The sequence below is a fragment of the Bufo bufo genome, chromosome 1, assembly GCF_905171765.1.
Source record: "Bufo bufo chromosome 1, aBufBuf1.1, whole genome shotgun sequence".
In the NCBI taxonomy this organism is placed as follows: Eukaryota; Metazoa; Chordata; class Amphibia; order Anura; family Bufonidae; genus Bufo; species Bufo bufo.
The window spans coordinates 606410900-606432471 of NC_053389.1; the positions used below are offsets into that span (position 1 = coordinate 606410900).

General features: G+C 43.0%; 1 protein-coding gene across 2 annotated transcripts in view; it reads right to left on the reverse strand.

The window, feature by feature from the left end:
- Positions 1–21572, reverse strand: part of SCAPER (S-phase cyclin A associated protein in the ER) — a 318889-nt gene that overhangs the window by 50386 nt on the left and 246931 nt on the right. For both annotated transcript variants that reach the window (XM_040413608.1, XM_040413607.1), the window contains exons 24-25: positions 19230–19353; positions 2259–2488 (exon numbers count right to left, since the gene is read on the reverse strand). In XM_040413608.1, the coding sequence (XP_040269542.1) occupies positions 2259–2488; positions 19230–19353 (354 nt within the window). The remainder of the gene's footprint in view (positions 1–2258; positions 2489–19229; positions 19354–21572) is intronic.

The following is a 21572-nucleotide window of genomic DNA, read 5'->3' on the forward strand; positions in this document are numbered from 1 at the left end:
ACAATGGGGGCATATCGCCCCCATTGTCTTATAGGTGCGGGCCCCAGCGGTGGAGTATCGAGAACGGAGCCCAGCAAGGTGGTGGCTGGAGGACTCTGGTCCAGCCATCACCAAGCCGGCTCCTCATAGAAGTGAATGGGAGCGTACCGCGCATGCGTGGCTCCCGCCCCCGTTCATTTCTATAGGGAAGACGGAAATAGCCGAGCTATTTTCGCCAGCCCCATAGAAAACGAATGGAGGGCGGCTGCGCATGCGCAGTGCGCCCTCCTTCACTTGCGGGGCTCCGTTCTCGATATAGGTGCGGTTCCCAGCGGTGGAGTATCGAGAACGGAGCCCAGCAAGGTGGTGGCTGGAGGACTCCGGTCCGGCCATCACCAAGCCGGCTCCTCATAGAAGTGAATGGGAGCGTACCGCGCATGCGTGGCCCCCGCTCCCGTTCATTTCTATAGGGCAGACGGAAATAGCCGAGCTATTTTCGCCAGCCCCATAGAAAACGAATGGAGGGCGGCTGCGCATGCGCAGTGCACCCTTCTTCACTTGCGGGGCTCTGTTCTCGATATAGGTGCGGGTCCCAGCGGTGGGACCCACACCTATAAGACAATGGGGGCATATCCTAGCGATATGCCCCCCTTGTCTGAGATGAGAAAACCCCTTTAAGTCCGAGACCAGGAAGTGGAGAAGATGCAGGACTGAAGCAGAGACCAACCGCAGTGGTAAGGAATTGGTGAGTAATTATTGTTATTTCAAGTCATTCTGACCCCATTTTTAACTAAAAGATGTTACTGAAAAAACACTTTAAAGCTAGTTGCAGTTTTCTTCTGGCCAATTCTCAGCATATTTGCTGGAATGCAGCCGGATCTTCGCCGGTCCCCATTATAGTGAATGGGGCTGGACAGAGTTGCAGACTAGCCAGATCTCTGACGTTAGTCTTCAACTAGCGTTAGAAATAAATGAACAATAGATAAAATCAGTGCCAAGGTGTCAGTAGCCTTTACTATACCTACAGGAGGCAATATTTTAAAGGGAACCTGTCACCTCCAACAAACATCCCAAGCCGGCAGCAGTACCTTAGAGTATCCAGCAACATGTTTTTAACGATCATTTATCCTGCAGGAAGATGAAGCAAAAGCTGTAAAAACGTTCTTTAATCCCCTGCCGGCGCGCTTCTCTAGTCAGGCTTGAAGTCTAGGGGCAGCGGCCTCCTTGCTTCAAGTCACGGTAACCACGCCCCCTTCCCTGTGATTGACAGCGCTTATGCACGACAGTTCAGCTGGCTTTGCCGAACTGCCGGCTGTCAGTCACAGCAAAGGGGGCGTGGTTACCGTGACTTGAAGCAAGGAGGCCGCTGCCCCTAGACTTCAAGCCTGACTAGAGAAGCGCGCCGGCAGGGGATTAAAGAACGTTTTTACAGCTTTTGCTTCATCTTCCTGCAGGATAAATGATCGTTACAAACATGCTGCTGTGTACTCTAAGGTACTGCTGCCGGCTTGGGATGTTTGTTGGAGGTGACACGTTCCCTTTAAATTGATTAAATCATTGCTCGGCTATCTCTGGCACTTTTCAGACCAGCCGCCCTGTGCATTTCAGGGGGGCTCCACAGGATACGAGGCCCTGGTTCTCATGATCAATGGGGGTACCAGCGGAAGGACCCCCACCGATCTCATAGTTATCCCCTATCCTGTGGAAGGGGATAACTTGTTATAACAGGAATATGCCTTTAAACTCAGAGCATACTGGTCATTTAAGCTGAGTTTTCAGAGTAAGCTGACATGGTGTACATAAATAGCATGCACTACTTTTTTGCAAACCGGATCGCGGATCCCATTCAAGTGAAAGGGTCCACGTTTGCATGCGGCAGACCTACCGATCGTAGGGCCGCCGCATGCAAACGTCGACCCATTCACTTGAATGGCATCCGCGATCCGGATTGCAAAAAAGTAGTGCATGCACTACTTTTTTGCGGTGTGGAGGCACGGACAGAATCCATGCAGAAGCACTCTTGAAGATACTGTTGTATCCATCAGAAATCTGCTCTGACGGCTCAATTTTTAGCCCTTATTACAAATACGCATTACAGCTAAATTCTTATCAGTTAGAATGCAATAATAGTCCATAGCCTTTAAGATTATTCCTCTCTTTAGGAGATTAATAAAGGCAGATCACAGCTCTACATCAATTATACTATTTGAAAAAAATTTAATCCATGCATTAAAATGCCACGGAAACATCATCAAACCTAGTTATAAAGACAAACGTACCTGATGATATCTTGGATGCGGCTATTGAAGGCATCCACTGGAGACAACTTTGTTTTGGCATCCGGTTTGAGTTTTATGGTGTCTGTCTGTCCACTTATGACTGGAGAACTGTTTGTTAGGCATGAAAATATTTTAGAAAGGAGCTGGAGGAGTCCTGTGGTCAAACCTTCAAAGACCTGCTTGCTGAGGCTCCTTATGATAGTCAGCTTTTCATCATCTGGGACAACCAGCTATCGGACAAAAGCGACATACGATGCATGTTATCATAATACAAGCATTTGATTACAAACTTAAATCATTTGTCAAATATTTATTACTATACCGTTCTGCACCAAATGTCTACGCTCCTCTAATAAAATGAAAATGTTTTATTTAAACAAGGTAACATTGCAGCAAATATGGGAATAGATAATTCATTAAAAAAATAAATATATTTTCTTTTTATTTTCTTACTGTTGTATACATTGCGATCATTCTACACTGGCGGTAACAAAGATCAACTCTCCACGCATTGCATGCCTTCCCGGTGGGCTTGTGCTGAATCTAAAGGGAGGGTGGGAGAGACCGGCTTCCTGAACCAATGATGAGACACAGAATGTCTCGGACTACCTTTAGCCACTGTATCTGAACTGTAGTCGTAGATCACAGTTCTGCCCCATCAATGCTGAGCTTAAAAAAAAAAGCAGCAACACTGAAGAATATTAATACCATGTAACATCAACTATAGATACTGACACACATATTTTGAGCTTACAAATGGCTATTCAAAATCATTTTGGGGTTCACAGTAAAGTGATGAATTTTTACAATTCTAGGGTGAATGTTTTCACTAAATAAAAAAAAAAGCCAAATCTTATTTCTTTAATTCAAATGTGACTGTGTGACTTTTAAAGTGAACATAAAGATTTGTTGAAACCACAATTCTCAGTCGGGTTTCATCGGTTCTGCTCAGTGTTTCCAGCATGTGGAATAGGGATCCACAGGAAGTATATGGGATTTGTACTCTGCAGAAGCCAAGCAGAGTGCACTCACCAATGGATTAAGTCCCCTTTCGTTATGGGTTTATTCCATGAGTAATGTAAATTAAATGAAAATCAGATATCATAGATAACATGGGAATCTTTTTCTAAGAAATTTAGAACCAGCCCTTTAACTCACATAGACCCAGAGATCTGCCTATTCATTGCTGCAATTGCTCTGCTAGATTTATTTCAAGCTGTCATCTCAGGGGGTGTGGACTTTCTGCTGCAGCTGGTGGCAGTTGAAGGGTGGAATTGAGCATGTATGGTAACCTTAGTGAGCTGGACAGAGAATTGAGAAAAAGGGCAAAGAGCAGGTGGTGCTATATAGAAAGATTTCGAAGACTATACTACATTTTTAATTACATGCAGTTACAAAAGTATTCAGATCCAGGTGCTGGTTTGAAAAATATGGAATATTTCTCATGGGACAACCCCTTTAATGATAAAAAGCAATGTGTAGAATAACAGTGTTCTACTGATTTATCAAGGGCCTACAAATCGCATAATAAAAAAAAAAAGTCATACAATGTTCCTTAATTCTGTAGATTCAACTAAAAATATGAGGGGTGTTCAATAAGTTATCTAACCCAGCATGTTCTGTCAAGTGTTAGAATGCTGAGCTTGCCTGTTCAGGTTGTCTGGACATGCAGCAAACAGTAGCAGTTCAGTCTGATGAAAGCACTGGAAGTGACAGTATGGCAAGTGCAGTACAGAACAAAGAAAATGAGGGATTGGAGCTTCATTCCATGATAAGAAGCCTAAAGAAATCCATGAAAGAATAATTGCTGTATATGGTGATGATGCAGCTTCCTACTACCAAGTAAAATTTTGCGTCATCAGTTTAAACAGGGTAGGGAATCTATTGAAGATGACCCCCGTTCAGGTCGACATGTCGAAGCATCTTCAGAGAAAATGTGCAGTAAAGTGGAGGCTATGATTTTGGAAGATCGTTAAGTCAAAGTCAGAGTTATAGGTCATGAATTAGAGTTCAGTAGGCACAGTTTGTAGTATAATTCATGATGTTTTGACGGTGTCAAAGGTCAGCTCCCGGTGGGTGCCACGAATGTTGACACCTGAGCAAAAAACTTGTCGCAGCAATTTAGCCAAAAGAATTTAGACTTGCTTAAAGAAAATCCAGGAGATTTCTATTCTCAAACTATTAGGGGTGATGATGGGTCCACCACCATGATCCCGAGGACAAATAAGAGCCCATGCAATGGAAGCACAAGGAGTCACCTACTCCAAAGATATTTTGTGTGCAGCAGTCAGCTGGAAAGATCATGGCAACAGTTTTTTGGGATACAGAAGGTGTTTTATTACTAGAATTCATGCCACACAAGACAACAATTACTGGAGACAACTACCGTATTTTTCGCCCTATAAGACGCACCGGCCCATAGGTTTTTGGGGAGGAAAATAAGAAAATAAATATTTTTAACCAAAAGGTGTGCTGTGTGTTTGGTGGGTTTGGAACTAATGGTGGTCTGTGGATGGCATTATTACTGGGGATCTGTGGATGACGGACACTGTTATGGGGGGATCTGTGGATGACGGACACTGTTATGGGGGGATCTGTGGATGACGGACACTGTTATGGGGAGATCTGTGGATGACGGACACTGTTATGGGGGGATCTGTGGATGACGGACACTGTTATGGGGAGATCTGTGGATGACGGACACTGTTATGGGGGGGATCTGTGGATGACGGACACTGTTATGGGGGGGATCTGTGGATGACGGACACTGTTATGGGGGGGATCTGTGGATGACGGACACTGTTATGGGGGGGATCTGTGGATGACGGACACTGTTATGGGGGAGATCTGTGGATGACGGACACTGTTATGGGGGGATCTGTGGATGACGGACACTGTTATGGGGGGAATCTGTGACAGACACTGTAATGGGGGGGGATCTGTGGCTTGCACTGTTACAGGGGGATCTGTGGCTGGCACTGTTACAGGGGGGGATCTTTGGATGGCACTGTTACAGGGGGGGGATCTGTGGATGGTACTGTTATGGGCTGGGGGGATCTGTGGATGGCACTGTTAGAGGGGGGATCTGTGGGTGGCACTGTTATGGGCTGGGGGGATCTGTGGGTGGCACTGTTATATATGTGCCATCCACAGATCCCCCAGCCCATAACAGTGCCATCCACAGACCCCCCAGCCCATAACAGTGCCATCCACAGACCCCCCAGCCCATAACAGTGCCATCCACAGACCCCCCCAGCCCATAACAGTGCCATCCACAGACCCCCCCAGCCCATAACAGTGCCATCCACAGACCCCCCAGCCCATAACAGTGCCATCCACAGATTCCCCCCCCCCCCCCGCTCCAGTAAACAAATATAAGATGTCTTATTCAATTAATAGTTATTAAACATGCCCCCTCACTCCTAATAGTACCTTACATCCTAACCGCTTCAGTAGAACCCAGGCAGGCAGGCCGGGCGGCCGGTGCGTCCCTCACTGACGTCACTTGCCTGCGCCGCCTGCTTCATTCATAAAGTAGGCGGCGCAGGCACGTGACATCGGGGAGTTACGCTGCTGCCCGCCCGGCCTGCCGGCATTCTAATGAAGCTGTTAGGATGTAAGGTACTATTAGGAGTTGGGGGGCATGTTTAATAACTATTAATTGAATAAGGCATCTTATATTAGTATACCGGAGCGGCGGGGCTATACTACACTGACTGCACCGCCCCGCCGCTATTGCCGGCCCCCAGCTCCTCCTCCCAGTCCCTCCCCGAGTCCCCGCTCACTCGTACATCGCAGCTTGCGATGTAAAACTGCAAGAATTCGCCCCATAAGATGCAGGGGCATTTCTCCCCCATTTTGGGGGGAGAAAAAGTGTGTCTTATGGGGCGAAAAATACGGTATGCTTCAACAACGAAGGCATTACGTGAGGCAATCAAAGAGAAACGCTGTAAGAAGTTGTCAGCAGGTGTGTTGCTGCTTCACAACAATGGCACCTCACAAGTCTCGCAAATCAGGGAATGCAGCTTCATGGAGCTTAACCATCCACCCTACAGTTCAGACCTGGCTCCCAGTCACTACTTTCTATTTCGGAACCTGAAGAAATTTCTGCATGGGCAACGTTTTCCTGATGATAATGCCGTCAAAGAGACAGTAACAGGGTTCCTGCAGCAGCAAGAAGTCTCCTATTCTGAGGGCATCCAATCACTGGAGGTGAAGTGGAATAAGTGTGTTGAAGTCAAGGGGGATTACACTGAAAAGTAGTAAAATTTGGTTTTCATCTTCAAGTAGCTGACTTACTGAACACTCCTCGCATAATATGAAGCTTAGGTTTTAAGATATGTCTCTGATGTCACATGTCTGTAACGAAATTCAATAAAGAAATGTGCAAAAAAAAAAAAGAAGACAAGGTTTGATCATAAAAAAATAAAAATAAAAAAAAAGAAGCTTAGAATTATATAGCTCTTATATAGCAGTACAAAATGTATTCATACTGCCTTATTCTAAATTGTGCATATATTTTTTTTTCCGCAAATAATTAAAAGAAAACACAAAGCAGAATTACAAATATAAACTTAACATATGTACATAAAATCTGAGCGTTCGCTATCCATTTTCCTCTTCGGCATGGTCCAATTGTACTAAAAACCTAATAGTCACATAAATCTTAATTGATATTGAAAAAAGTCAGCCAACTTCAGAAACTCACACAAGTACAGTAGTTGGAATGAAAAATGATTTCTTGTCCAAACTAAGAATAAAATGCAAGACTGGCCAGACTGAAGCTGCTGTGAGGCTTTTAATGACAGATTAATGAAGAGACATGTTCCAGTTGCAGTCAAGAGAAACTGAGTTTGTCAATTTAAAAGGTTTCTTTAGTAGACGATTTAAGAAAGTGACTGAAGACAACATTTTTACAACTTTGAATTTAGTTTAATCCCTTAAAGGAGTATTCTAGGATTTTTATATTTTAATACCCGAGAACAGCTGACTGGGGATGGGGGGGTTGGATCAGATATTGATAGCCGATGCTGAGGATGGCACATCAATATTAAAATGCAGGAACGCCCTTTTATTCTTGCTTTCAAAATTCGGTTTATTTCAACATTTTTACAATAAAAAAACAAAATGCACATATGTACATAGTCAAACCTTTAGGATCAGAATGAGTTTTGCACATGTATAGTGAGGAATGAAAAAAAGAACAACAAAAAAAGGGAAAAATACTGAAACAACCAACAGTAATATAGCCCATCAGCCTACATAATCCCAACACATCAACATGCCTAACTACATGCCGAACTATGCCTACATAAGGAAACTTGAAAGCAATTCAACATGACATGCTATAAGACTCAAAAGCCACCTTCAAAATAGGGACACCATAAGTAGGGTACAAAAGATAAGGGGAAGACTTATCATAGCTGGTGCAAAGGAAAACTGACTTAGCTGCCCATAACAACCAATCAGGGTGATCCTTTCATTTTCGAAAAGGAGCTCTGAAAAATGAAAGGTGGAATCTGAAGTTTTCCTTTGCACCAGTTTTAATAAATCTCCCTCAAAGTGTCTAAGTTAGACGTGAATAATATATTTACCCAGCAGACAACTGAGTATCATGTGAGGGACACTACCAAGACCACATTTTATCGTTTGTTGGGACACCTATAGTGTTGGTACATCATCCTTACAAATGGAAGAATATCGATCCAGAGAGATATGGATGGGGAGGAAGAAGCCATCCAATGAAGAGCTATGGCCTGATGATGGGAGAAGCCATTCTCGTTACCCATAAAACCCAAAGAGGTACAACTTGTATCGGGAGAGTAGACCCCAACATGACCCCAAGGGTCGCTCTTACACCCTCTAAAACCCAGGCTAATTTTAGGGTAAGTTGCACTGTTCTTAGGCAGCATTATGTACTATTTTTATTAGTATAAAATGGTAAAAGTTTGTGAAAAATCAAGACTGATATACAGTATGTATGAAACGTATCCCTTACCCATCCCACGTAAAGGGCTAAACCTACATTATACTTACCTATTCCAATTGTAATACAAAACAGAATAAGGCTCCATTCACATGTCCGCAATGTGTTTTGCGGATCCACGGATCAGCAAAACACGGAAAGCGTGTTCCGCATTTTGCGGACCGCACATTGCTGGCACTAATAGAATATGCCTGATCTTGTCCGCAATTGCGGACAAGAATAGGACATGTTCTATTTTTTTGCAGAACGGAAGTGCAGATCCACAATTCCGTGTCCGGGCAGCACATCGTGCTGCCCCATAGGAATGAATGGGTCCGCAATTCCGTTCCGCAAAATGTGCGTGTGAATGGAGCCTACGTATAATAAGCAGCACTATTTCATAGTAAAGGAGTGACTTGATCATTTTTCCTATAAAAGCAGCTGTACATAGAGAAGAGAGAAGAGCAGTGTCTGCCATAAAGAGATTAAAAGGTTAGCAGCATAAGGCAGGAACCTGCACAATTAAACTATTGTCTGCGATACCCCATATTGATGGAACATATGTCAGCATGAGGGAACATGCTATAACAAGCTGCTTAGGGCACATACAGACACGTCTTGTCTTTTCAGGTTCTCTAAAGGTTTTTCATGGCTTGAAGCATTATTTTTGGCAAAACAGAAGGATGTAATCGCAAAACCATATAGCCCTTGTCCTGCACTGAAGACAACGTAACATATGGAGCTACTATTCATTTTCATATAAAAGGTCATATATACAATACTATAACTGCTGCTCATAAGTTGATATTAGATGATGAAAGTATTTATACTGGCATCACACCATCAGATGATTCTGCCCCTGTTCACTAGTTATATATAGGGGTATTATCTGTGAAATGAGACTTGGCAATAGTATTATTACAGAAGAGAGCAGGCACCAAAGCCACTACTATCTTTCTGCTATTCAACCCACTATTTAACCAAATTGTCTTTAGTTGATACTTTTATAACGCCCCGACAAAGTCAACCTCAGGGGACAGTTAAGCGGTAGGCCGTAGGCAAGAGCAATTATGGGAGCAATCAGCACCCTGCGTGGAGGCTGGGGCTGAGATCTCCATTGTCCTCAGGGAGACAAACCTCGAACACAATACCAGCAATAGTAAAGCGGCCCGGGTCGGTCCCTATAATCACTTACTAGAAATGATTATCAGTATTGATCTAGAGCAGCATGCATTTTTGTATAGTGCCCAAGAATTCTGCACTAAAAGTGACTGACTAGTGAGAAGCATTTCTAAATCACTACCCCCCCCCCCCCCCACCCACCTGTTCCTTTGTCCTTTTTTGTCCCTGGCAAAGCACCAGTTTTGTACATGGGCTGTGTGTGCCATTGCAGGTCATCCCCACTCACTTTAACCCTTTCATTGCCAAGGACGTAGGCTATGATGGCCTAAGTCCTTGGAATCATGGATCTCAGCATTTGATGAAAGTTGGGGAGCAGGAGAAGTATTCTTCTAACCCTCTGAACAGCCTCCAGTGACACCAAAGTGGAAGGTGATTCTTTAGATGATGACTGACCTACAAAAACAATACTTTTTCTTTATTTCTTCCACTTTTAGACTATCCTTGTTTCCACATAATTTAAAAAACCGAACAAACGATGTATCAGAGCTACAAATGATCACAGTCACCGTTTTCCCACTGGAAATGTGCAATGGTAAAGGAATGGGTTAAACATGGGTGGATACAGTTTCAACTTAGTCTTCTCCTGCAAGAAAATATATGTGTTTCTATTAGAAGATTGTCTGCGGCCACAGCCTGAGGGATAGTTTATATAAAAACAAAAGCTTTAAGACATCCGCAGAGGAGAAGGAAATCTTTCTGCAGCTCTTCAAAAAATCACTTGCTAAAGACTGAGCAACCAGGAAAAAGACTTCCACGCTGTCATGTTAGTTTAATGGAGGTATTTCTTATACTCTCTACTCAGGTGACACACAGGTCAAAGATCCAGTCTTAGTTTAAAGGATCAGATCATTTTTACTGTTTGTCAGAAGGTACTTTTGACACATACATGAACACATCCTCAACTACAACTTTAGCAAATATTTTCCCCAAAAGTTACTTGGAGATATAAGACCCTGACTGTTTTAGGCTAGCTTTACATCTGCGTTTTTAAATCCAGCAGAGGAACAGCCTGGCTTTTTGTCCCTTGGTACTTTTTTTTAACCCCTTCCAGGCCACCCCACCTAAAAATACGTCAGCGGTCGGGCATTTAAAAATGCCGCCCGTTCGCAAACAAAGCGGGCGCCATAGCCGCAGGGTGCCTGCTGTTTCATACAGCAGGCACCTGCAGCTAATGTCCGTGACTGGCAGTAAAACTTCTTAACGCTTCCGATGCAGTGGTCAAACCTGACCACGTGAAAACCTGGAAGCGCGTGCTTCTGGGTGTGCTCCGGCTCTCCCCGGAGGAGATCGGGAGAGCCAGAGCTTGTTAGCAGCAGCCCCTGTCCTCTTGTGTAAAACCCAGTAAAATCCTTATAGACTCCAAGGCTAATGCATTGGAGTGTATGAGAATAGCAATCCAATGATTGCTTTATATAGTTCCCTGTGGGAACTATAAAAAAAAAAGTGTAAAAAAATAATTGTTTTTATAAATAAAAAAATAAAAAAAAATCTAAAAATTCAAATGACCCCCTTTATCTTTAGTGAAAAAAAAAAAAAAATCCATAAAACAAAAAAATTACACATCGTGGATATCGACGTGTGCAAAAATGCTCGTACTATTAAAATATAAAAATAAAGTCAAAAGCACCCTAACATGGTATCACTGAAAAGTACAGATCGGCCGACAAAAAACTAGCCCTCACGCAGACTCATACACATAATTACCAAAAAGTTATAGGGGGTCAGAATATGGTGACTAAAAGAAATTTTTATTTTTTTTTCAGTATAAAAACACAAGAAAAAATATACATATGTGGTAAGGGGTTCGTACTGGCCCGGAGAATGAAAGTAACTGGTCAGTTTTACCGTATATGGAACGCCGTAAAAACAAAACCCAAAATACTGTTGTAGGATTGGGATTCCCCCCCCCCCAATTTCATCTCATTTGTAATTTTTTCCTGGCTTTCCACCACATTGTATGCAACCGTAAATAGAAAGTGTCACTTGTCCCACAAAAAAACAAGCCCTCATACGGCTATGTGAACAGAAAAATAAGAGTTAGGCCTCTTTCACACAGGCGTTGCGGGAAAAGGTGCGGGTGCGTTGCGGGAACATGCGGGATTTTTCTGCGCGAGTGCAAAACATTGTAATGCGTTTTGCACGCGCGTGAGAAAAATCGGTATGTTTGGTACCCAAACCCGAACTTCTTCACAGAAGTTTGGGCTTGGGATCGGTGTTCTGTAGATTGTATTATTTTCCCTTATAACATGGTTATAAGGGAAAAAAAATAGCATTCTGAATACAGAATGCATAGTAAAACAGCGCTGGAGGGGTTAAAAAATAAATAAATAATAATTTAACTCATCTTAATCCACTTGATCGCGCAGCCCGGCTTCTCTTGTCTTCATCTTAGCTGTGTGCAGGAAAAGGACCTGTGGTGACGTCACTCCGATCATCACATGGTCCGTCACATGATCTTTTACCATGGTGATGGATCATGTGATGACCGGAGTGAGGTCACCACAGGTCCTTTTCCTGCACACAGCAAAGAAGAAGACAGAAGAGAAGCCGGGCTGCGCGATCAAGTGGATTAAGGTGAGTTAAATATTATTATTTTTTTAACCCCTCCAGCGCTATTGTACTATGCATTCTGTATTCAGAATGCTATTATTTCCCCTTATAACCATGTTATAAGGGAAAATAATAATGATCGGGTCTCCATCCCGATCGTCTCCTAGCAACCGTGCGTGAAAATCACACCGCATCCACACTTGCGTGCGGATGCTTGCGATTTTCAAGCAGCCCCATTCACTTCTATGGGGCCTGCGTTGCGTGGAAAACGCACAATATAAAGCATGCTGTGATTTTCACGCAACGCACAAGTGGGCAGATTTATGAGTGAAGTGTTACAGCATTCGGTCTTAAACTTTTAAGCGTGGCTTAAAAAAGAAAAATTCTTAAATTCTACAAAAAAAATTCATCATCAAACATAACATGCAAATTTGCCTTAAAGGGGTTTTCTGTTTTTTTTTTTCCTTTTAACGAAGACATCCTCTTATAGGTGATCAGTATCTAATTGGTGAGGATAGGTTATCAGTAAACAACTCTCAGAAAATCCCTTTAAGGGCTCATGCACAGGACCGTATGTATTTTGGGGTCGGCAAAAAACAAAAAAAAATAAAAAATGGATGACATCCATGTTAAATCAGTTTTTTTTTTTTTTGCGAATACATTGTAACAATGCCTGTCCTTGTCTGCAAAATGGAGAATATGATGTGTTCTATTTTTCTGAGCAACGGACTTGCGGACATACGGATATGGATTGCACACGGAGTAATTTCCTTTTTTTTGCGGCTCCTTTTAAATGAATGGTTCCTCATTAAGGCGCAAAAAAAAGAAACGGACAAGGACAAAAAATATGTTTGTGTGCATGAGCCCTTAGGCCCCTTTCACACAGGCAAGATTTCCGCGCGGGTGCGATGCGTGAGGAGTACGCATTGCTCCCGCACTGAATCCGGACCCATTCATTTCTATCGGGCTGTGCACATGAGCAGTGATTTTCACGCATCACTTGTACGTTGCGTGAAAATAGCAGCATGCTCCTCTTTGTGCGTTTTTCACGTAACGCAGGCCGCCCCATAGAAATGAATGGGGTTGCGTGAAAATCGCAAGCATCCGCAAGCAGGTGCGGATGAGGTGCGATTTTCACGCACGGTTGCTAGGTGACAATTCGGATGGGGACCCGATCATTATTATTTCCCCTTATAACATGGTTATAAGGGAAAATAATAGCATTCTGAATACAGAATGCATAGTACAATAGGGTTGGAGGGGTTAAAAAAAAACAAAAAAAAAAACAAAAAAAAACCTCACCTTAATCCACTTCTTCGCGCAGTCGGCATCTCTTCTTTTGTGAGGGATAGGACCTTTGATGACGTCACTACGTTCATCACATGGTCCGTCACATGATCCATCACCATGGTAAAAGATAATGTGACGGACCATGTGATGAGCGTAGTGACGTCATCAAAGTTCCTATTCCTCACAAAAGAAGAAGACAGAAGAGATGCCGGCTGCGCGAACAAGTGGATTAAATTGTACTATGAGTTAAATTGTACTATGCATTCTGTTATAAGGGAAAATAATACAATCCACAGTACAACTAACCCAAACCTGAACTTCTGTGAACAAGTTCGGGTCTGGGTACCACATTCAGTTTTTTATCACGTGCGTGCAAAACGCATTGCACCCGGGCGATAAAAACTGAACAACGGAACGCAATCAAAACTGACTGCAATTGCGTACCTACTCGCGCGGGTTTGCCGCAATGTACCGGGACGCATCCGGACCTAATCCGGACACGCTCGTCTGCAAGGGGCCTTAGGGTAAGAACACAACTAACTGTTTTACCATGACATCAGCATGAACAAGGAGACAGAAGCGCTATGTATGGAGGACTAGTTGCAGATATGAGATTTTGTATTAGCGGACAAATGAATGTCCGGCAGCAGAATTTGCATGAAATAATGTGGTCAATTTATTGGAAAATAGAGTAAGGCCTCATGCACACGACCGTTGTTTGGGTCCGCATCCGAGCCGCCGTTTTGGATTTATATTGCCGGCGCCCGTTCCGCAAATTGCGGAAGGCAACATGGACGGCTTCCAATTTTACGGATCCGCGGATTGCGGACCGCAAAAAACGGAACGGTCGTGTGCATGACGCCTAAACTGAATGTTACGGCTGATATTTATCTTACATCATGAGCAGCTTTAGAAAGGTCATTGTAGGAATAAAGTAAAACCTGTGAATGACCTTTACAGTTGTTAAATTTCCTAACTTCATCATAATTGCACGATAGGCCGACACAGTTCATTACCTGCCCCATACATGTTGTCCTTTCACTGTACCTTTTTTCACGGTGGCCTTAGTATATAATACACATATACGGATGGATGAACTGATGGATTGGAGAATGTAATGACAGATATTGCACTGCAACATTAAGGTACTGTAATGAATGTTTCACAGACAAGCAAACAAGGACTTCCATTAAATGTCCCCAAACAATCAAATTTCTGTCTGATTCAAAAGAAGTCATGTAAATTATTCAAGTCACATACATAGATTTTCAATTACCAAACGGCTTGGCTCGAGGACAGATTTGCACACCAAAGTCTTAGTCTAAATATCATACAATTCTAAGTAGTGATGAATTAGAAATGATTTTTTAAATTAAATATTGAGTGTGCTTCGCAGCTGGTGGGACGCTGGCTTCACTACTACTTGGAATATTTCGAGTTTTTGCGCACTGAAAGAGTCTAAATAGTCATTATAGTTGTGGCGATGCAAGCTCTTTAGTATTTTAAAATGTAGGACATAAACTAGCAATGATGGAAGAAAATACTGTAAACTGAAAATACAGGGCATGCATAATGGGACAATAAGTAATAGCGTATAAAAAATATCATTTAACCAGTGCAAAAAGCTAAAACCCTGTGCAACTGGTGCTGCAATAACAGAGCTATCTATAGAAGTAAGGCAGTAGATCAGGATATCTCAAATGAAAAGCTGGGCTTGTACTGACAATAGAGAGAGGAAATAGATTGGCAGCAGTAGATGCATGACAGTTTCTGGTATTAATTACATTTTTCTCTAAAATAGTTACGTGAAACTCCCCTTTAATCTCTTAAAGGAGTTATCCAATCAAAACATCTGGCGATGGGGGAGCAGCCAAAAGCAGGCCACAACAGGGACAAGCCTTCCTAGCGTCACCCGCGATGCTAGGGAGGCTTGTCCCCATTGCGGCCTGCTATTGGCTGCTCCCCCCCATCGCCAGATGTTTTGATCCGTGCGACTGGGAGATGCAGCGGTGGCCGTGCAGGGATGTCGAGCGATGCGGGTGCCGGGGAAGTATAATCTATATGAACGGCCCGGGCATTGGGGGGCATGTTTTCTATGCACTGGTAGCCCCAGACACTTCCTCTGTGTATAGCCGGGCTCTTGGTCAAGTGGGTAGTGCTGGCCAATCTGAAGGCAGAAGGAAGTATGCGTAGCTCGGACTACATAATGCATAGTATATAATAGATAGTCTTGCATGACAGAAAAGCAACCCAGGAACCAGCAAAAGAATCATGATTAAGACGTACAGTCGAAACGCGTAGACCTTGCCTGTCTGGTCAGCCTATGAATTTTATAATGAAGAAATAAAGAAATTTGATTTTATCCTCAGCCTGCTGCTGGATTTTTTCTACTGTTTTGATACATACACATATATATATACACTCACCTAAAGAATTATTAGGAACACCATACTAATACGGTGTTGGACCCCCTTTTGCCTTCAGAACTGCCTTAATTCTACGTGGCATTGATTCAACAAGGTGCTGATAGCATTCTTTAGAAATGTTGGCCCATATTGATAGGATAGCATCTTGCAGTTGATGGAGATTTGAGGGATGCACATCCAGGGCACGAAGCTCCCGTTCCACCACATCCCAAAGATGCTCTATTGGGTTGAGATCTGGTGACTGTGGGGGCCATTTTAGTACAGTGAACTCATTGTCATGTTCAAGAAACCAATTTGAAATGATTCGAGCTTTGTGACATGGTGCATTATCCTGGAAGTAGCCATCAGAGGATGGATACATGTTCTCATTCTGTTTACGCCAAATTCGGACTCTACCATTTGAATGTCTCAACAGAAATCGAGACTCATCAGACCAGGCAACATTTTTCCAGTCTTCAACAGTCCAATTTTGGTGAGCTCATGCAAATTGTAGCCTCTTTTTCCTATTTGTAGTGGAGATGAGTGGTACCCGGTGGGGTCTTCTGCTGTTGTAGCCCATCCGCCTCAAGGTTGTGCGTGTTGTGGCTTCACAAATGCTTTGCTGCATACCTCGGTTGTAACGAGTGGTTATTTCAGTCAACGTTGCTCTTCTATCAGCTTGAATCAGTCGGCCCATTCTCCTCTGACCTCTAGCATCCACAAGGCATTTTCGCCCACAGGACTGCCGCATACTGGATGTTTTTCCCTTTTCACACCATTCTTTGTAAACCCTAGAAATGGTTGTGCGTGAAAATCCCAGTAACTGAGCAGATTGTGAAATACTCAGACCGGCCCGTCTGGCACCAACAACCATGCCACGCTCAAAATTGCTTAAATCACCTTTCTTTCCCATTCTGACATTCAGTTTGGAGTTCAGGAGATTGTCTTGACCAGGACCACATCCCTAAATGCATTGAAGCAACTGCCATGTGATTGGTTGACTAGATAATTGCATTAATGAGAAATAGAACAGGTGTTCCTAATAATTCTTTAGGTGAGTATATATATACACGTGTTTGTACAAAGTCTATATGAACATATTAGATTTTTAGTAGACAAAGAGTAAAATCAGTAACTTAAAAAAAATATGAAATTGAGGAACCTTAAAATATTTGTGTCCGCTAGCACCTAAGCTTATTTGGATATAGAACATGACCTAGTCAGTGGAACTTCATCAGACTTTAGATGTGTTGGTATCTATATAAAGTTTATTGGAATATTTTGTTACTAGCCTGCCTCTTCATGTATAGATTCAAAGCTTTGCATCTCCTTCAGAATTATCAAGCTATTTTAAAAGAAAAATTACAAAGCTAGAACCAGCCCTGTACCTCCCATGGATCCAGCGATCTCCCCAGTCATTGCTCCAATTGGTCTGCTAAATTTATTTCAATCTGACAGCTCAGGGTGTGTCCTTTCCCAGAGGGCATGTCCTTTTTGCTGTAGCTCTTTCCATGTAACTACCAGGGAAAAGAACAAACAGCAGGTGGCGCTATACAGATACATTTTATTGAATAACTAGTGGCTATACTAATTTTTTTATTACATGCAATTAGAAAAGTATTCAGATCCAGGTGCTGGCTTGAAAAATGCTGAATATATTTCATGGGACAACACCTTTGAGACCCTTTTACACAGGGCGAGGTTGGGGACAATTATTGGGGATGAATGTTCATTGGGTGATCGCATCTTTCTTGCAGCACCTAAAATGATAATATGCAGGTAGCACATCCCTTGTGTAAACAGACTGCCAACAAGCAATGAATCTGTATGGGGCAATTGAGGTAGCCTGCATCCATCCCCATACAGAGAGGATGAGTGCGGCAATGATTGGGCAATGATAGAGAACGAACTGTACACTCCTGATTATTGCCCTGTGCATCGGCCTGGATAAAAGGTCCCTTAGACATAGACTTATTTTGCTTTAAATGCATTGTACATTGAGTGTGTGTACAGTCGTGGCCAAAAGTTTTGAGAATTACATAAATATTGGCTCCATGGCCTGGAAACTCCCCAGATCTTAATCCCATTGAGAACTTGTGGTCAATCCTCAAGAGGCGGGTGGACAAACAAAACCCCACTAATTCTGACAAACTCCAAGAAGTGATTATAAAAGAATGGGTTGCTATCAGTCAGGAATTGGCCCAGAAGTTGATTGAGAGCATGCCCAGTCGAACTGCAGAGGTCCTGAAAAGGAAGGGCCAACACTGCAAATACTGACTCTTTGCATAAATGTCATGTAATTGTCGATAAAAGCCTTTGAAACGTATGAAGTGCGTGTAATTATATTTCACTACATCACAGAAACAACTGAAACAAAGATCTAAAAGCAGTTTAGCAGCAAACTTTGTGAAAACTAATATTTGTGTCATTCTCAAAACTTTTGGCCACGACTGTATATATTACCATTCTCGGGTGACAACATAGAGTGTTCCGTATGCAAGTGTTTCTACTTACCTCAGGACAAACGAAGGTTCACTGTGAATAAATGTTTGGGCATATGCCGCAATTAAGGCTACTTTCACACCTGCGTTAGGTGCGGATCCGTCTGGTATCTGCACAGACGGATCCGCACATACAATGCAAACGCTTAGATCCGTTCAGAACGGATCCGTTTGCATTACCATGAACAAAAAAAATAAAAATTTTTTTTTTTTTTGTTCATGATAATGCAAACGGATCCGTTTTGACTTTACATTGAAAGTCAATGGGGGACGGATCCGTTTGAAAATTGAGCCATATTGTGTCAACTTCATTCATAGTTCATACAACTTCATTGTAAGTCTGGACGGATCCGTTTGCCTCCGCACGGCCAGGCGGACACCCGAACGCTGCAAGCTGCGTTCAGGGGTCCGCCTGCTGAGCGGAGCGGAAGACAAACGGTGCCAAACTGATGCATTCTGAGCGGATCCGCATCCACTCAGAATGCATTAGGGCTGGACGGATCCGTTCGGGGCCGCTTGTGAGAGCCTTCAAACGGAACTCACAAGCGGAGCCCCGAACGCAAGTGTGAAAGTAGCCTAAGATACTGAGGGTCATGTACTAAAGACTGGCATTTTACATGCTGGTCTTACTAAAAATCCTCCTGGCAGAAGATGTGACCAATTTATGAAAAGGTGCATGCCTCTTCATAAATTTGTGGCATCTTCTGCTGTCCGCGCGCCAGAACAGAAATCTACTCCAACCAGGAGGTGGAGTTGATTTCGGGGCACGTTAGTAAATGAGTTGGCCAGCGGAGCTCCAGCCCCTGGCCAAACTACACCTGCCCACACCCAGCCCACTTTTTGGGAAAAGCGGAGAGAGTGTCGGAAATAGTTAAAAAGTTGCAAGACAGCACTTGTGACAACATTTGTGACTGTTCCACGCCCAGAAAACTGGGGTAGAACGTTAGTACATGACCCAAACAGAATAACAAACTTGTCAACACCAGAAAAGAATTAACTAAGTCACATATACAACTAGATGTTCAATGAATGGTTTTATAACACGTGAATCTGACAGCGAAGAAAAGAGCCAACATACCGATAACTGCTGTATAAGGAGCTCAAGAAGGAAAGTGATTTTACTGCTCATGAGGACATAGGTGCAGTTCTCTGGACAGTTACTGCAGGTTAACATGTAGACATTCACAGCACTGCAGACAGACCTGCAAACACAGGAAACAGGCACTAAATACATACGCATAATACAAATGCCCACATATTATTATTAGAGTACTCCTTATAGGTAAGGCTACTTTCACATTAGCGTTTTTTGCGAATCTGTCATGGATCTGCAAAAACGCTTCCGTTACAATAATACAACCGCATGCATCCGTCATGAAAGGATCCGGTTGTATTACATCTTCTATAGCCATGACGGATCTGTCTCTAACACCATTGATAGTCAATGGGGACGGATCCGTTTTCTATTGTGTCAGAGAAAACGGATCTGTCCCCATTGACTTACATTGTGTGTCAGGATCTGTTTTGTTCCGCACCACATCGCGGACAGAAAAAACGCTGCTTGCAGCGTTTTTCTGTCCGCGATGGGGACGCAACCAATGCATTTTGGCGCATTCCTTTTCATTCAGTTTTGTCCCCATTGACAATGAATGGGGACAAAACTGAATTTTCTTCCGTCATAGGATCTCAATAGCGAAATTGAAAATGCTAATGTGAGAGTAGCCTAAGGGTGACAAGCCAAGTATTATCTACAGAGGCTCAGTGGTTAAAATGGGCAGATCTTGGTACAAAAGCCTAAGGCCACTTTCACACGGTCAATATTTTTCTAGTAAGCCGAAAACAGGAGTGGAACCTACAGACTAAAAGTATAATGGAAAGATCCGCGCCTCTTCCATGTTTTGTCCTAAAAAAAAGTATGCAAAATACTGACCAAATACTGACTGTGTGAAAATGATCTAAGGCTGGAGCTACACCTAGACTTTAACACACTACAAAACAAAGCGCTGCAGCAAAGTTGCTGATTAAAGGTTATGTACACATTTGGGGGCAATTTTTTTATGATTGCAATTTACTCATTTGGGGCTAAAAATCTGTTTTTCAATTGGTCTTTATTAAAAATATTGAGCCGTTGGGGGTTAACTGTTTTTCTAGCTGTGCCGGTCATCTAATAACCCTTATTTCTAAATTACTAAGACGTCATAAACACTTATTTAAGCCGCATTCTTATCAGTAAGATAAAAACTGAGCTATAATGAGTGTTTATAATGTCAGAGAGCAAAGATAAGGAGTCTGTCTGCTCCCCAGGTGACGGAAAAGACAGAAAATCCACAGGCTAGAGCATCTTAGCCCTGTACAGAAAAAAAGATCAATTGAAAAAATGCACAATGCACTAATAAAAAATAAAAATAAAATGCCCCCAAAGGAGTACATAGTCTTTAATCTCTAGAGAGTATATCACTCCAGAAGAGTCTAAGCTATTCATGTAGCAATTAGGAAATGATTTTCAAGCGACTCAATGCATCAGCGACTTCACAGTGATTTTTATAGCGTGATAAAAAGTCTAGCTGCAGACTATGGCCCTGCCCCCAACACAGCCGCCAATGACCTTGTGATTTTGAAGGTAATATGTCACTTTTACAAGCAAAAAGATGTGGCCACCATAAGTGGGTGGGGCTTCAGCTGCATGCGGCGACTGCAACGAGGCTACATGTCTCGCCTTTACAAGCCACATGGGCAAACACCATACTGAAATGTGTCGATAATTTGCAGTAATACCGTGTGTAGTTTTTGCTGTGTGGTTCTGCACCTCAAGGCACAAACCACTATGTGCACTGGTGCCCGAGTTGTGTGCAAATCAGCAATACCTTCTCTGCCCACCTGACAGGCTCTTTCAATTCTATATAAGAAGAGTGCCCTGCAGCCTGTTAGATGATCCTTCTTAGACAAGCAGCATGCCCTGTAGGCTACTTTCACACTCGCGTTTGGTGCGGATCCGTCATGGATCTGCACAAACGCATCCGTTCAGATAATACAACCACATGCATCCGTTCAGAACGGATCTGTTTGTATTATCTTTAACATAGCCAAAACGTTTTCTATTGTGCCATATTATGTCAGTGAAAACGGATCCGTCCCCATTGACTTACATTCTGTGTCAGGACGGATCCATTTGGCTCAGTTTCGTCAGACGGACACCAAAACGCTGCAAGTAGTGTTTTGGTGTCCACCTCTAAAGCGGAATGGAGGCGGAACGGAGCCAAACTGATGGATTCTGAGCGGATCCTAATCCATTCAGAATGCATTAAGGGCAGAACTGATCCGTTTTGGACCGCTTGTCAGAGCCCTGAACGGATCTCACAAACGGAAACCAAAACGCCAGTGTGAAAGTAGCCTAACGTCTCCTGAATGGGATATGCTTTTC